The sequence below is a fragment of the Kryptolebias marmoratus genome, linkage group LG6 (genome assembly GCF_001649575.2).
Source record: "Kryptolebias marmoratus isolate JLee-2015 linkage group LG6, ASM164957v2, whole genome shotgun sequence".
NCBI classification, from domain to species: Eukaryota; Metazoa; Chordata; class Actinopteri; order Cyprinodontiformes; family Rivulidae; genus Kryptolebias; species Kryptolebias marmoratus.
Window position 1 is genome coordinate 14,397,476 of NC_051435.1, and position 17,665 is coordinate 14,415,140.

General features: G+C 36.7%; 2 protein-coding genes across 10 annotated transcripts in view; one reads left to right on the top strand and one right to left on the bottom strand.

Moving 5' to 3' along the window:
• zgc:113337 (uncharacterized protein LOC503741 homolog) overlaps nt 1–17,443 on the bottom strand; it is a 30,110-nt gene extending 12,667 nt beyond the window's left edge. For 6 of the 8 annotated variants that reach the window (XR_005233247.1, XR_005233243.1, XR_005233244.1 and 3 more), the window contains exons 1-6: nt 17,257–17,443; nt 16,312–16,392; nt 15,897–16,217; nt 14,621–14,950; nt 10,536–10,820; nt 10,086–10,187 (exon numbers count right to left, since the gene is read on the bottom strand). Coding sequence is in view for 2 of the 8 variants with exons in the window: in XM_017410077.3 (XP_017265566.1) it covers nt 7,871–7,878; nt 10,086–10,187; nt 10,536–10,820; nt 14,621–14,950; nt 15,897–16,217; nt 16,312–16,384 (1,119 nt within the window). In the remaining 6 variants the exon portion in view is untranslated. Of the gene's footprint in view, nt 1–6,515; nt 7,879–10,085; nt 10,188–10,535; nt 10,821–14,620; nt 14,951–15,896; nt 16,218–16,311; nt 16,393–17,256 lie in introns of those variants that run through there. The other 2 variants (XM_037975919.1, XM_017410077.3) reach the window with 2 other exon arrangements.
• On the top strand, nt 173–5,106 carry si:ch211-214p13.8 (B- and T-lymphocyte attenuator). 2 transcript variants are annotated; one of them, XM_025004635.2, is made up of 6 exons: nt 173–837; nt 1,973–2,302; nt 2,385–2,423; nt 2,512–2,661; nt 2,941–2,972; nt 3,157–5,106. In XM_025004635.2, the coding sequence occupies exons 1-6, from the start codon at nt 684–686 to the stop codon at nt 3,472–3,474; spliced, it is 1,023 nt and encodes a 340-aa protein (XP_024860403.2). In that variant the 5' UTR covers nt 173–683; the 3' UTR covers nt 3,475–5,106. The 2 variants fall into 2 exon arrangements, with proteins under 2 accessions (XP_024860403.2, XP_037831848.1); XM_037975920.1 differs by having other exon boundaries at nt 2,512–2,556.
• Nucleotides 17,444–17,665: the final 222 nt, after the last annotated feature.

Consider the following 17,665-nt stretch of genomic DNA (forward strand, 5'->3'; position numbering starts at 1 on the left):
AGAGGAGAAGTGAATGATGACAGGGAACAAAGACACAAGGAACAACATAAATAAATAATAAAATAAAATGAAACTCAAACAGAAGCATGAATCAGAAACAAGACAACAACGCCTGAAAACAGAAAAACAAAGAACCAAGAACCAAAGCCAAAAATAAACTCAAAAATACTTGAATTCATGACATTTTTTTTATTTTTTTGGTGGTCCATCTGGACAGTTGTACATGTTTTATTTTATTTTTGACATATTTTGTCACCATCGGTGTTCATTTTATACAAAGCATTCACATCTACTCACCTTGTACGCATGCTTCAGTTTACAATTTAGTTTTACAACCAGTTTAGTTTTATAGGGATTTTTGTTGATGGCGTTTCTGTTTTTGTCAGTTTGATGGTCAGATTTTAGTTTTGACCATTTTCTAGCTAAATTAAAAAAACTCTACACAGAAAGGCTGGGAGACAAACCTGCAACCTTCTTCCTCTAAGGTAGCAGCTCTAACCACAGCTTCACCGTGACTTTTCTGCTAAAAAAGTAACTAACTGAATATGTCTGCCTGTGAGAGAACATTATAGGGTTTAGTATAAAAATTATAACCCTGTATGTATGGGTTTTTTTCTGCACGTGCACACTGGAAACTTTTCTACTTCATTTAAATACACACACACTGAGAGAGTGGTCGACGGATGCATGTGGGAGGTCAGGAAGTGGTGAACTTCTTAAATAAAGTGAGACCCTGCAAGAGTGTGTTTGAGAAGCTACCGGAGATAAAAATGTTGAACCTAATAGAAAAACTGATACTTTGTTTTATTGCATTCGTCTGCATCTGTGGAGGTGAAGGTAAAGCTTTAACACGAATATTTGTTCTTTGTTTTTATTAGTAGAACATGGGGGACATTTTAACAGAGTATCATTTATTGAGTACTTATACTTGTCTTTGTTAATATAGATGTAAGAAATGTTGATTTCACAAGATTTATGCTGTATAAGTTTGTATAAACAAATATCTTCACATGTAAAGATAAAATATCTCTTTTTATGACAGGTTTTGCATCTTTGTTGTGTGGACTGACATTTTCTAAAGTTCATCACACTGCTTTAAATCTTTTCTGTTGACTCTCACCATACATGATATTTATTTTATGATCTGGTTGTGCTTCCTGTTAAAAGCATTTTTTGGGACATTTCTTCTAGAGGTCAACCATAAAGATGAATTCAGTTCAGTTCGATTAGCGTTATTTGCCACAGTGACACGTGAAACTTAAATAAACACAGTGCCAAACAAATATTTGAAAAAAAAAAGTAATGGGAATACTGATACTAGATACTGATACCAGTAGTAAAGATAATAACTTGTCTCATAACCTATTGCCAGTCATGATTTTCTCCCTTTAACTCTCCTGAAGAGAGAGAGGTAGAGACGTCCTTGTAACTTCGGGTCAATTTGACTTGAAGGCCATGGGAGTGTTCATTTTTCTTGAATGTTAATGAAACATAAAAATAAACTTTAAGAATGTTACAGAGGCTGGTGGTTTGTGTTTCCACCTCTGATTTCAAAAACCTGCTATTTCAGCCTTTTTAATGCGAGTTTACACGTTTTCCTCGTGAACACAATAACTGTATGCATATGTATATTGTATGTAATGTATATAAAGCATATAAATCAGAAATAAATCTTGTCAGTTTGATCGTAAACTACACCATCAGGATACACCGGATGAATTTTGACTTTTTCCACCAGTTTGTTATTTTTTTCTGACCATCTGAATACACTTCATGTTGGCCAATACAAAAATTATGCAGTTTTTTTTCTCTAACCATATATCTGAAATACTTAATAAAACAATTTAAAAAATATCTTGAATCACATTCTTATCACAGCAAATGTTTTTGATCCAAGGGTTATTTTTTTTGTTGACAGAATGATGATGAGCAGTAAGTAACTATATGTTGGTGTATTTTTTTGTCATTTCAGATCCGTCGTCTTCATGTGATTTGTTTGTGGAGGTAAAGAGAGGCACAACACACAGAGTGGTCCCAGGACAAAGTCTGACAGTCAGCTGTCCTCTCAAACACTGTGGACAGCCACTAAATGTCACCTGGTGCAAAATCTTCAACACAACCAGCTGTGAACAAGTTCTTAAATTAGAAAACGTGGAAATCAGACAGAATTATGAGAAAGATGAGCTGATCTCTTTTTTGAGTTTCAAGCAAGTTTCCATGGATAATGATGGCTTGTACAGATGTGAATTGATGGGAAATGAACCGTCGGTTGTCGGTCATTCCATCAATATCTCAGTTTCAGGTATACTCTTTACCACCTTCCTCTCAATAACTAAATATTCTTAAATATGTTTATTTGATCTGCTTTCTTTTATGTTTTAAAGATTTAAACCATGGAGCTGATAATGCTGACAACAAAGCAGGTAAGAACCTTAATCTGGTAATTATATTTTATGGATGCAGTTTAGACACATTAATAAAACAGTTTTGTTTTTGTTTATTTATTTACAGCTGTAGTAACAGCTGTATCACAGGGTGGTGTTGACGATATTGATGGTACGAATTACTCTTGGTTGCCTTACTTCATTATCTGTGTTACCATTCTGCTTCTGGTCATCACACTGACTACATTAACCCTCCTGTGCTTCTTTGGCCGGAAACGTAAGAGCTTTGTTTTGGTTTATTTATTTCATTATTGCAGTAGTTTTTGCACCTTTTAGGCCACATAGAAAAGCAGTTCTTCCAGAACAATACTTAAAGCCTTATTAACATTGTTCCATTTGTAGAAATGTTATCATTCACACAGAAACACCAAAAACGACAAACTGTAGTAATTATGCAGATGCCAAGGCTGAAAATTTATCAAAATTATATATATATATATATATATATATATATATATATATATATATATTTTTTTTTTTTTTTTTTTTCTTACAGGAACATGGACCTGCTCCTATGCAAGGCAAGAGGTAATGTGAAGAAATGTTGTTTAATAAATAATATATATAAAAAATTAGAACATCTTCACTTTTTATTACTTTTCATTGAGTGGTAACATTAGAACAAAACCAAGTCTGGTACACTGTTAAATGCTTCATGCTTACTGCCAAAGCTTACAGTTACATGTTCTCATTTTGGTGTTTTCTGTAATAGAAAATTTCGACACAAGCGATCCCAAACACCCCCAAGACGAGCGCCCGTACTTCTCCTGCCCTGCAAACCCACCTCTCTGTTCTGAATGACATCTACTGTTCAAATTCCGCAGAAACAACAACAACCACATCGTCAGTCCCCTCTCTTCCTGCTGATAATCAGCCACCTGTTGCAACCACAGCAGCTGAAGGTCAAGCAGCTAACAGTTCAGTGTATGCTGTCATTAACCACCAACAGAGCAGGACATCAAGCAGAAAACAATCTGCCATATATGAAAAGGTTGATGACCTGCAATATGCTGCTGTCAATCTGCCCTGAATGTTCACATTTTGTTATAATTATATGTGAGGTGTTCACAATTATGTACGGTGTCATAGAACAGGCTTTGGTAAGCGATGCTGAAGAAGACTGGAGACAGGAAAGTTGTAGTCATACTTGTAATGTGCGAGCAGCAGAACCATTTCTATTTTTATTATTCTCTTGTTGTTTAGTTCCTGTACATTTTTTACAAAATTGATTTTTTCAACATGGTTTCTACAACTTTTTGACTCTACTATCTCTACTGACTCTATAAGCTTTTGCTAGTCCCTAAAAGAAAAAAAAAAAGAAATAACTACAAAATAAATATTTCATATATGTTTTAAACCCTATGTGCTATGACTACAAATAGAAGCATCTAGAGCAAACTCAGATGACTCGTGTTTTTACAATGCACATTTCCTGTACAACAGTTTTTGTTAGCATGCAGACACACTGACAACCACAATGGTGTGCTTTGGCTCAAATATACAGGAAGTTAAAGGTGAAAAAAAAAATTGACATTGACATCAAATGTGGCAAGACAAGCATTGTCTCGACCACATGTTTATGCAGAGACACGCAGTTTTGGACAGTGGTTTCAACATGGCATTCATTACCAGTCATACAGCCACTTAGAAGAACAAGTAAAACTCAGATAAGAGGAGCTATGAAAGTATATTTAAAGGTGTAAAACAAAATTTTATATATATATTTTTTAGGAATTTTGTACACAGGTACAGACAGACAAACAAGTGCACTTTACCCAAAAATAACCTCAGAATGAATTAAACAAAATGCAGATGATACCCATCAGATGGCTTCATTGTCTTCACAAATCTTAACTTTCCTTTTTGGACATGTTCACACTAATACATGCCCTTAACTTTCAACTAAACTCCTGTAACACTATTATAACGGCCATTTAATCTAATTAGTCCATATAATACAATACTAACTACCATCTCTTTCTGAATTGAGGTTGCGAGAAACCTGTGTGGCAAAAATCAATGACTGGTTTTCCATCATAGATCATCCGTGCTTTTCTCTTGGTACTACACAACATAAATCAGGCTAAACCTGACTTGGAAAGCTATGAAATTCTTGATTCAAGCAGCTCATTTGGTCTGGACTACAATGTACATGTATTCCAGCAGCCATAATGAGCTCCAACAAACCTTCAACAATGCACTGATGTAAATGGCCTTCGATGTCTCTGCATTACTCCAAAGACTTCACCAGCTACATATGGCAGCTGAAATTAAATTTAAATAACCAATGCTTGCCTATGGAGGGACTTTTGGCTTTACATCCATTTATGTAAATCTCACAGGCTCAGTTTATTCTATACCAGCTGTGGTGTGTACGTTTGGCTAAACTGTGTCCATTATCTTTTTTCCTGGCATTGCATTTATCTATGGCCATACATATGCAGTATTTTTTTAATCCATGCTTATTGATTTGGAATATATTTTAGCTTCTGATCAATTTAAAACTAATTTGCTACTAGATAAAGTTGTCAATAGTTTAACTGAAGTCATTTGCTTCTTACATTTCACCATTTTATACGTAGATGGTGAGAACAATAAAAAAGGTGTACAAACATCTTCAACTTGTATTTTTTTCCCAAAGCTAATAAAAGCTGTCAACATTTTGATGTATGAAAAAGAGATACAACTAATACTTTTTACAGCCAATTGATCAGTATACACTAGTTTTACTAGAAAGGTGTAAAGATATTTTCTTCCAAGTTTAAAAGTTTGACTCTGACTGAAAGAGGTTAAATTATTATAACAGTCCTTTTCATCTCTGGGACCACTAACCATGCTTCATTTAGCTAAAAACATTACAGAAACTCTTATGTTTCTGTAATGTAATTCTTATGACCATATCCAGCAAATCTTATTCTGCAGCTCTAAAGCATTGCCGACTAAAACTAGTGGGATGTTCTTACTTAATACAACCTAATTTCTTGCACACCCACAAGAATATAGACGTGTGAGTGAAAAGTTAAACTCATTTGTATAAATCCCCTGTCAGGAGAATATATGTTTCTGTTTGGAAAAAATATATATTTCAGCAATCATTTCTGGCAGTGACAGCCCATACACAACCTCGGTTCCAAAACTGTCACTCACAAAAACACACCCTGGTATTTGAGCTTTTTTTCTCTGGAAGACAAAGCCCCGACTCAAACTACAAAAGAAATTGACAGCCTGGGCTTTCGTGCCAAGGCTTGATTAAATCAAACTTGAGATAACAGTAACACCTTCCCACAGCATGACCTTTACACCCACATCCCTTAAACCCACAAAGTCCCAATGCTCTAAAACATACGTGTGCATTCAATCAATTCCTTTATGGTACCAAGTCAACAGTTTAATACTGAAAGCATTCACATATACAAACCTTAGACCAATTCGGAGATTTTTGAATTGCACATAAGTCTACAACATACTTTTTTTGACCTTGTTGGCAGTCTTGCTGAAAGAATGTGGCTGTACTTCTGTAAAAATACACATTTGTAAGACCCAACAGTGATCAATCAGGAATCCAAATCTAAGATCTTTGGCATTTAACATGTTTTATTTTAAAAAAAAAACACATGTAAACTGAGTTTTTAGTGTCCATGTAGCCTGGATAGTACATGAAGACCTTTTTTTTTTCTTAGCTGACTTTAATCTTACATGAGTATTACAAACACATTTGTACAAGTGCTGAGTTAAAGACCATAAACCCATTTACAAAGTCTTATATAAATAGTGTTTTTTCTTTTTTTCAGAAAATAAGAATACATTACTGCAGACTTGACATGCTGTGAGTTCTTTACAGGAATGTGTCTGAACCTTTTCTGAATTTTCAAGATCCACCCTAAATTTTTCTGGCTTGGAATACAAAAAGTCTCCAAAGCGAGCATCTGGCGGGCAGGTTTGGGGCATCACGAAGGAATCTTTTTTGAGATTTTCTCATCCAACTGAAAGATACATGAAGCTGAGCTGGGAAAACTGGTGACAGGGTGATTTCATGTAATAAGGCGTGCACAATTTATTTTACTCCTAAACTATTTTTTTGTTATATTTATTGCATCAGCTTTGCATTTCCGCCCAGCAAGAAGAAAGTGTTTTTTTTTTTTTTTACAGAAACATGTCGTTCAGTGCACTCTGGAAGCTTCAGCACATTTTTGCCGAATCAAAAACCAGTTTCAGACGTATTCTAATGTGACTGGCTCTGTTCAAATACTGAAACAGCTCTAAAACGCTTGATAGTGAATAATATGATGTGTCTAGTTAAATTTGGATGACTTTCATTCTTTACTTTAGTCAGTAAATTAGCCAAGATACAAACCATAAGCTCCTGTAAGCATTAAAGCACAAAACTTTGATATTAAAAAGTTGCTTTATATAGGAGCATCATTGCACATATTTTACTTCCTGCCTTTTCGATCCAGATATCAAAAGTGAGACGAATAGGTAAAGACCAGATTGGCTCTTTGGGACATTTTAGCTGTAAACTTCAGGTTATTTTTTAAGCTGCTGACACTCAAAGGAATCAGCAGGTCTCACATTCCTTTCAGAAGTAACTAAAAGGTTTTATTAGTCCTTTCTCAAGCAACTGATTCATGCCATCTGACCAAGGACTTTGACCTCCAACAAATACACATATGCAAGAACACCAACAAAAGGCTGAATCATGCAAAAGAAAGTTTGCAAAAGAAATTACACAAATGATAAATAAGTAAGCAGCCTTTTTAGTTCACATAGTTGCCAAAAACCCATCCAGGTCTCAGTTCTTTTAAGAAAGACTTCAAATATCATCTCATTGTGCCAACTAGACGGGTAATATAAGTAAAATCTTCACAATATCTTTTAGCTTATTTTTGTTAAAATTTAATGTTCATTTACCAAATATCAAAGTCTGTCTGATTTAATACATTTTTGTTGTTTTCACAGAATTTAAGAAAGTAAAAAAAAACAATGAAAAAACATTATGGCACTTCTTTAAGAACGATGTAAAGACAGAGACAAGAGAAAAGTGTTTTGAGCAGGTGTAATATGCTGCAAAAGTCTCTGCACTTTACTGATCCATACAGATTCTCTGTTGTTGGCAGTGAAACACAGAGCCCCCAATTTATTCAGCTACAGAGCCAGAGGAAAAAAACAAAACATGATCTGCTAAGCTGCTTCTCATAGACACCATGTGCGGACAAGGTGGAGGTTATATAAGAGTCAAAAGCAGCAGAGCAGGTTTGAATGTCGCCCAGTTGGTGCTTATGAACAGGATTGTACTGGACATCTTCCTCTGAAAATGTTTAGGAACATCTGTCTCCTGAATCCATAAACTGCAGACGGTGGTGATGATGATGCAGCAGCAGTCTCAAAGAGATTTTTCTATTCAGCTTCTAGTTTTATATGTAGGATTAATCTTCTGAAAAGCAATAGAAAAAACAGAGAGTAATGACAAAGAAATTTCCACATTTATGTTAACACTCCCTGCAGGTAACGATTAACAAAATATAAGCTTTTATCTTCTGAAACTGAAGTTTTTTTTAAGTAAATAGGCAGAAAAACTGAAAACAGACTCTATAAATGAAAACAGTTACAGAGTCATGTGAAAAGGAAAGTACAATTTTAAGTACCAGGTCATAATAAAACTCATTTGATTGATCTTTACAAGGTTCTAAAATGATTTAGAACCAACCTCATGTGTACAAAAACACACAACAAGTTCCAACATGTCATTATGTATCAAACAAAAACAAAAAAAGCTCTGTATGAAAATCTAAGTCCACCCTCGATACTTTAAGGATTTAAGAGGGAAAACAGCCACTAGGAGCATCTAATTAAATACATTGATTAACTGACCATATTCAGTTCACCTATAAAAGCATGCAGGTGTGTGTTAGCACAAAGCCAAAAAGGAAAGAGTGAACGAATAAACAATGTCCTTTAGACAGATGGGACTGAAGTAAAAAGTTTTCCTATAATGTACAGCACCAAGTTTGGCAAAAATCAAACAGAGCATATTAGCACGAACACCTCATGCTAACTGCGAGGTACTGTGGAGGAGGGTGATGATTTGGGATTGTTTTGTAGCCACAGGAGCTGAGCATCTGGCAGTCATTGAATCAAGCATAAACTCCTTCCTTTGTAGATCAAAGGATTTTGGAGTCAAATGTGAGACCATCTGTCCGACAGATGAAGTTGGCCCAAACTGGGCCATGAAGCAACAGAACAATGATCCCAAAGACAGCATCAAATCTACGACAGAGCTACTGATAAAGAAAAGACTCAAGGTGTTGTAATGGTCCAGTCAACCTGAACCTGATTGAAATGCAGAGGCGTTAAGAGAGCTGTGCATTAACAAAGGTCTGCAAACCTTAACGAACTGATGAAATGTAAAAAGGAGTGGGCCAACATTGCTTCACAACGATGCGAGAGACTGAAAAAGCCATACAAAAAATTACTGCTTCAAATCATTCTTGTTAAAGGCTCTAAAAGATGTTCACAGGGTGGACACATGGGGTTTTAACACACAGGTTTTCCATTTTATTTTTCGTGACTGTACTTTCATACACTTGAAATTATATCTGAATAATTGTAGAACCTTGTAAAGACCAGACAGTTTTTATTATGTCCTGATATGGAAAACCCTAACACTGAAAGAGACTGAGCTTTCTTTTCCCCATGACAGTAGGATTAATGTTCAGCCAAATTTTTGTGATTTAACAAGAAAACCAGAAATGTTCAGAAGAATGGTGCGGACATTTTACTCCAGACCTTTTCTGCACTTTCCCTTCCCAGCAGAAAATTACCTGAGGGTGACATGCTCTCACTGACTAAAATGTGAGACCACAACGACCCCAATTATTTGATATATTATTGTATATTATGGATATTCTGTATATCTATAATATACAGCAGTTCAAATCAGCTGCCCTTACTAATCAACTTATACCAGTGGAATAACAGTGAATGTTTTGCTGCCATATTCACACTTTCTTTCAAACAACTTATCTTCCTGATATTTTACTAGAGGTGTTATGTTATCTGCTGCCCTCTGGTTTGTGTTATTATGTGGCTTACTTCATATAATGATCACAAAATGTGAACTTGTTATAACATTACAGTTTATATGGTAATATTACAACAGCTCCTAAGAGTTGTGTATGTTGGAATGAATTTCAGAAACCGTCAGCATAATAAAGACTGGACACACCTTCTGTCCACCGAGACGTTATTTTTTTGGCCATTAAAAACAACAATATTCTACAGCACGCCCCATTGAGGTGCTCTGTTCCTACACTGTCTGTAAAGCAAGAAGTTTGCCAAAACTCACATCAGCGAGGGAACCCTGATGGTAAATGTTGTTGATTTTAAAAGAAGTTCTTAAGTTTGTAAAAATAAATAAGCCAATAAGAAGTGTCATAGCATTAGAAGAATTTTATAGGTTTCTTTCACAACCTGAATATTTTCTAAGAAAGTCAGAAAATTTGACTTTTCTATTCAGTCTAATACAGCGTGCTTACCGCCACTTTTTGTTTTTAAACCATATTTAACTATAATGCTTGAGTAAAACTAGGACACCAAATCGTGAACATCTAAAAAGCATGATAGATATAAACACGCGCTCACCTTCTTTACGCAGAAAGCACTTCCAAAGGCAGAAGCAGAGCGACATGACCAGCAGAGCTGCTACTGTGGTGACTGAGATCAGGATGGTGAGAGCTGTGCCAACTGGAAGGGAAGAAGATTTACTGTTTGCCATCATAATTTTTAACTTAATTAAGGTGCTGGTTTTTGTGGGTCAAGAATAAACCTATAGTGTTATTCTGATTTCTTTCATGTGTTCACTCTTGACTCATTAAACCATGACAACCTAAATTATTTAGGCTGGCTGATTAAGAAGGAACACAAATTCCTCATCTATAACAGCAATAATATATTAACTTTGTGAGTCTAAAATTTACAAAATTTGCGATTTTATTATTTATTTTGGATGCATTTATCAGACAGGTTTTAGTGTGAAATTACATATTACCCACATTTTAAAACATGTCTACATTGTTAGTTATAAAAACTCACTTTTAGTGTTCATTGATACAGCAATGGCTGACTCAAGCCCCTTGTGGTGCACCAAGCATTTGACAGAGACGTCCTTCAGCAGCCCTGATTGGACGGTGAGCGTACTGATGACCAGAGTAGTCCCGTCCTCCTGGGGGAGCTGTATGGTCGTAGGGGCGCCCACGGTGCGGTTGTCCGTCTCCACGTTCCACACGATCTCAGCCGGGGGGCGAGACACCGAGGTGCAGTTGGCCTCGATCACACCCGGAGAGATGGTCCTGTAGCTCACCTGAGGTTTTGGCAGAACTGAAAAATAATATAAAGAAAGATTAGAGGAGTATCACAAAACACACAGCAGCACATGTGCATACAAATAAGATCTGACTGTCCAGTGTGTGAGGCATAAATAATCTCTTTACTGTTTCTGAGTTAAAGGGAAACATGCTTTGAATGAAACTATGACAAAGTCATATTTATTTATTTTTTGGTGTATGTCCTGTAGCTGATACCTGGGATAAAACACTGAATTCCTCAGATTAGCAAAGACATGTGAGTTCTTGCTTTCATAAGACCCATGGGTAAATCTCTGACTGTTTTCAATTCTCGGGGACGTGCGAGGAATGTGATGCACTGGAATCGAGATCATTTTTCTTGGCAAGGGCACATTCAGCCACAGATATTTGGCTCTCACAATGTCAGAACTTTTCTTTCAGACTTCGCAGTGATGAACTTCACCCACCTTCAGTCTGGATAAAACCTGAATGTGGGACAGGTCAGAACACACCGGGGAGAAAAATTCACATCAAGTCATAAAAATATCTGGCAGAGAGATAAAAAGCTGCTGTGGCGACAATAATGTAAATCTTTATGAAACAGAGGTCGCATTAAAACCTATGAAATTATTTTTGAAAATGCCTGTGTTGTAAACAATGTCATTTTTAAAAATTGTTCTCCTGACCTGAATGCTTGGTGATAACAGGTTATTTGCAACAGGAAGTCGACATTAGGGTTTTACTAGATTTCCCATGGTGAATAAAAGAGATTAATCTAATTTGAGAGCTGTCTTTGACCTAACACTGTGACAACTTTGGTGAAAAAAAACCTTCATGAGAGTGAACACAAGTGTTTCACCAGACGGTGTAATCCACTCAAAAGCCTCAGTGATAGAAAATCACATAAAAATGTACCAAATAGGACCTTAAAAGCTTAAATCAAAACAACATTATTTAAACAGATGAAACTAACTTCAGGTAGAACCTGAATAAAAGGCAGAACAGCTAATAATTGAAAGCATATAACATCTGTAGAACATGTGGAGGCAACATGATTGGTTCCAGTGACAGAGTCACTTTTGTTTAATGATGATTGTAACACAAGACAGAAGCAATAAAATAAAGCAAATAAGTCAGCCTGGGACAAATGCAGCGAAGCTGATTGGGAGGCGCTTCAAATTACAGATAAAATAACAAACCAAACTATTTAGAAGTGGTAACGCAAAACTTTCTGAAGAAAATATTACACCTTCTGCATGTGAAAAAGGTCAAACCCATATTTCAGCTGTTAAAGATAAAAGTGAGTGCAGAAAAGAAGAGGAAGAAGAAAAAAAAGCAACTTAACAGTTTCACTGAATTTTGGAAAATAATCAGTCAGGAGGACATCACTTCTTCAGTGATAATCATAAGTTAAAAACCTCAGGTTGAAACAGTCTGTAAATTACTAATGTTGGTTTGTTCTCAAATCACAAGCGAGCAAATTAAATAAAAGGTTGAAATACTGTATGAAACAGCCATTTTAAAGTTGAAGTGAATATGCTGGAATCAAGCTGACTGTCTGCACTTTCTGCCCACAGCCATCATAAATCTGTATTTTCAGCATATTTTCATAAACAGCAAAAATCACACTGAGTCTGTGTTCAAATATTTTTCAGACCTGACTGTAATTTGCTTTTGTTGAGAGGATTTCAAACAGCCCAGGCTGTCGCTGACCTTGGGTTTGAACTGGTGGTCATCAAATGGCATGTTTCAAAGTGGGAGGGATTATGTCATTTAATGTGGAATGAAGGCAAGAAGCCTGTTGGTGGCAGAAAGAATTAAAAAAACAAACATTAATGCTAATCATGTGTCAGCATTATAAAAAAAACTAATGCACAGTTCAGTTTGAAACAAAAGCATGTCTGTCTCTTGAGGCAACCGAGAAAGAAAGGGGACGGGAGATAAGTTGCAAAAGTGAATGAGCACAAAGGGAGGCAGACAAAGCACAGAGAGAATCACTGTCTGCTGCGAACACTGACACAGTCATACAGGACCTCACTCCCTGCCTCCATCATTCCTTCAAACGACCCATTCTTCACGTGGATGTAACGTTTATGTGTTAGCAAACCAGACAAACCTCAGTTTTCCTCCAGAATCGTAAAAAACACAGCGGTCACAAGGAATAAAATATTACCATTCCTGTCTAAATCCCATCGTTGCCTGACGATCCTGTCTGCAAAGTTCAAGTTAAGTTTTATTATATATAATAAATTCTTCCTCCTTTATTTTCATTTTGTCCTTTCTGCCTACAGGACAAACTAACTTAGGACTACAGCACCTTAAAAAATGTGTCTAAAACTATTTTTTTTTAAATGAAACAAAGCAGCAAAAGACTGCAGGAGTAATAATGTCTCTCACAGCAAACACAATAATGGCCCTATTGTAGGAATGGAAGTATTGGTTGTTGGTCTGGTGTTAACAAATCTTTGTTAATTTTATGAATTCTGTTGAAATAAGTGGCACGGCGACGCAGTGGTTAGGTCGCCTCCTGGCCTTTCTGTTTGGAATCTGCATGTTCTCCCCGTGCACGCATGGGTTTTCTCCATAGACTTCCCATAGACGAAAAACATGCATGTTACGTTAATTAGTAACTCTGACCTGTTACTAGGTGTGAGTGAGAGTGTGAATGGTGGCCCTGTGATGACCTTACGACCTGTCCGGGTTGTACCCTGCCTCTTGCACTTTGCACAATGTGAGATAGGCACCAGCTCCCCAACCCAGAAAGGAAAAAAGCAGGTAAAAGAAATGGATGGATGGATTTACTTTAAAACTACAAGAATCTACTTTAGTCTTGGTTCTGCACAGTGTAACTCTTAGCTCTTCAGTCCAGTCAGAATTAAACTAATTCTCTAAACAAGTCGTTCAAAGAGCTATCTACAACAGGTAAGATATTAATTGTTCATAACTTTTCAACAGAACACCACTTCAAAAAAATATTGAAGCTATTGCTTTAATTTAAAAACTAATGAAATAAATTTGAAAATAATGAATAGGTGAAATAACCTACTTATACTGACTGACTGAGGTGGCTAAAGTTTCAGGCTACAAAAAATAACTTTCAACTTGTAGCATATTTGTTCTTGTTTATGAGCTACCACCTCTTGGTAACTTTCTGAAGCAAGACTGAGTGAAAAGTCTTGCTGTGGATTCCGGAGAATTGTTGCAGTAAAACCGAAGAGTAAATGTGTGAAAGTGGAGGAACTCCCACTGAGTGGGTGGAATGACAAGCACCATTTCTGCTTGCAATTTTTTTTTTTCAAAATGTGGCAACAAAATATTGAGCCACACTTAGGGAAGATGTTCCCAAACAACTTTACTTATTCTTGACTTTACTTTTATTGTTTTTGCTTTGCGCCCCTCAAAGTAAAGACAAACTGATTGAAAGAAACTATTTGACTGGGAAGACTTCCAATCAATTGGGAGAAGACAAGGGTGTCATCTTTTGCAGTAAAATGCTGTTCATAGGGCTGAGAGATTTGCTGAAGTTAGTAAAGGTTTACTCTCCTGTAGCTATTGTTATTCTCTTTCTTCAGCCCTACTTTTTAAATTTCAAGAGCTTTTTTTCTGTATTGTCTTGTTCATACAAATAGATTTAGAAGCTTTAACCAATGGTCAAATGATCAGTTCAGCATTTAGCTTTGGGTTGGGAAAATAGTTGTTATCACTAATAAAAATAGCAAAAAGAAACAAATTCTTACAATGCACAAGTAGCCCAAGCACCACCGTGGAATGAAATGATAAAGACTTTTGTCTCCTAAGTTTGTGGAGTTTTAGGGACTTTGTGTGAATATTTACCATATGTGGAGAGGCAAACCACGGAGCTCTTTGTTTCATCAGAATGGGTTTCGTACTGGCAGGTGTAGCAGCCTTCGTCCTGGACAGCAACAGGCTGGATGGTGAGCTGACTGTCCGACAGGGAGGCCGTGAGCCAGACCCTGCCCTGGTACTCGGGCTCGATCATGGGGTCACTCCTCTTGGCGTACGAGGCCACCTCTGTAGGCTGGCCTCGAGCAGGCGTGTGCATCCAAATAATCTGCTTCACCTTCTCGGGCAAAGCGTAGGAGCACGACAGGGAGGCCTTCTTTCCGCTCACCGCTGTTTTGTTTCGCTCAGAGGTGACCTGGGCTGGGGATGAAAAACAAAAGTGTGGAGCGAGTGGAGAAAAAGAAAGCAAGGTGAAGCGGGAGACAGAGGGTGCAAACAGGAAAACGTTCATATTCAGAGATTTGAGATACCCAAACAGAAACCAGTCAGTGGAATCTGAAGCAGCTGTTTCCGGTTAGTAGAATAAGCCTTCCCTCTCCCGCCGCTGCTCAGCTCTTTATTAACATGGCTGGCTGCGTCTCAGCACGCTCATTGGTATGTGGTTAGAGGTGATCAGTGGTTAGGAACATCTGTATTCACTTATTTTCAGTTTAATCTACGTGTGCAGGGAGAAGGCATCCACAATCAGTCAAAAACCAACGGGGACAGCAACGGTGGAGTCTGAATAATAATAAAAAAAGGCTTTTACGATCCTCTTGTGACATCATTCCTCAATTATTTTAATAGCTACTTTTTTCCTGAACATTTTTTTCTAACAAATATATAATTTTTTTAAAACTTTAAAACAGATGTGAATATTTTATTACATCTGTGTCAAACAGAAAAAGAGAATCTGGAGCTCATCAGATTGTTTCGAAGGTCTTCTCTGTATCATCAGTTCATTCAGGTTTCATGTGGAGGCATTTCCCACACAGTTAACCTTTCTGACTGTGTCACAGCATGCAGCTTCTTTAATTAGGGTTCAATTTATGAAAGATATTTATACGCAGATTTTCTTCATGTTATCCTTATAGACAGGTTTATTGTCCAAACTGCAGCAGATAATATGACTTATAATAAAGGCACTGTTTTTTCAGGTTTGGATATTAAAGATATGCACATTGTTTTTTGTCTTCCAATAAAATTGCTGCCTGATCTGCTAAAGACCTGCAAATATTATAACTCACTTTTAAAATATTTATGTTGTTTCTTTGCCAGTTGCAGCTTTATTGAGATTAAAGGATCTATCATTAAAGGTTTTACTCACCATCAACAGTGAGACACGTCTGTCCCTGCTTTGAACCTGAAGGATGAAGCTCAAAGATGCAGGTGTAGCAGCCTTCATCCCGGAAGCCCACCCTGCGGATGGTGATAGCCGAGGTGTCCTTCGAGAAGGAGGAAAGCTCCACGTGCTGCTGTCCACTCACGCTGTCCTTGTTGCCTGACTGGTAGCTCAGCAGGGTCTGATTCTGGACATCCAGCCAAAGCACCTGCTTTACAGATTCACCTCGGTCTCTCGAGACGGTGCAGGTCAGAGTGAAGGGCTTGTCTGCTGGAGCTTTCAGGACCGCTGGTGCTGTTACTTTGCCTGAAACATCCACCAAGATTATCCACTTCACAACAACAAGCTGGTTCAGTTTGACTTCATCTTTTTTAGCTTTGCTTGGCAAGCTCATACTCACAGTGTAGGCGTCCCATGGAAAGTAGGAGTAGACACACCTGCAGAGCTTCTCTACAAGAGGTGGGGATCATCATCTTCTTCACTGCTCAAGAAGAAAAAGGACAGAGAGATCTGGTATTTGGTAACCAAATGCTTCAGTGCACAGAATGTGATGCAACAGTGATACGACATTCTCAATTTTTTTTTCTAATGCCAGAACAAACTCAGCTTCAGCTCTCAGTTCAGCCCTGCTCAATCAAACATATTCAAAAGCACAGAATGTTAATTCCTCAAGTGTTTTAACATTCAAAGTGAAAAAAAAAAAAAAAACAATTCATACCAGTACCCAAAATGTATCAAATGTTTTGGACACGTTAACACCTAACATGTGTATTGGTGAGTTTAAGATTGAAATGACAACTTCTAGAATAGCATGAATTTTTGCACATCAAAATTAGTCTGGAAAAAATGAATAAAATCATCTATAATCAGTGGTAGAGTATGAGCATTTACAGTTAAAGTACAATAAGCACTAAGCACACATAGCTTTACATTTCAGCTCGATTATTAAATAAGAAGTATTGCACTATTTAGCTGTAATTCATTACTTGAAAGCAGCAGATTAGAGCTGTATGAATAGTGTCTAATTTAAAGAACATTAGTAAGTTTATAAAAAGGCATCAAAACTAAATCTACTCATAGATAATGGAAACAATTTAACTGGTTTATGTTAGTGTATCAGAAAATGTAATCCAAAGTACTACAATTACACAAAAAGAGCACATACTGGTAACTTTTAGTAAAACTTTGAAGTCAAATTCTTCTGTTCATTTTCTACCAACAAGACTTGTTTTCTAGACACCTTTACTAAATAAAAGCATAAACAACTGAAGCTCTTTAAAAATAAAGATTATCACTTTGTTTTACTAGTTGAACCAGTCGATTTATTTCCAAAAGATCCACTTACCTCTAGTGTCCTAATGAAAAAAAAGAAAAAAAAAGTTAACAGATGTTCTACCTCTGCAATGTGTACATTCTTATAATCCAGCAGCTTTGGTGCTTATCCTCGGGCGACAAACTGTTTTCTACTGATTTAAATACATCATTCTGTGCGCACCACCAACTCAGACCTCAGTCAGAGGCAGTACTGATACTGAGCAGCAAGAAACTGCATAGACTCAATAATAAATGCTATTTACTTGTGTCTTCCAGCGCCCCCTGGTGTCGATTAATCTGAATTACTGGTTCAACAGATCATAATCCAACTTGCACCGAAGTGTTTTTCTAATTTATAAATAAAACTAAACTAAATACTATTCAAGGTGAATTTTGAGAAGATAACAAGGTCACTTTAAACGTTAAATAAAAAATACCCA

What these genes read in the sequence shown, in the direction of transcription:
- si:ch211-214p13.8 (XM_025004635.2), top strand. Translation starts at nt 684, where the DNA reads ATGCATGTGGGAGGTCAGGAAGTGGTGAACTTCTTAAATAAAGTGAGA. An exon ending in TAATGCTGACAACAAAGCAG is followed by an intron (nt 2,424 to 2,511) that starts GTAAGAACCTTA and finishes ATTTATTTACAG; the next exon opens with CTGTAGTAACAGCTGTATCA. An exon ending in GCTCCTATGCAAGGCAAGAG is followed by an intron (nt 2,973 to 3,156) that starts GTAATGTGAAGA and finishes TTTCTGTAATAG; the next exon opens with AAAATTTCGACACAAGCGAT.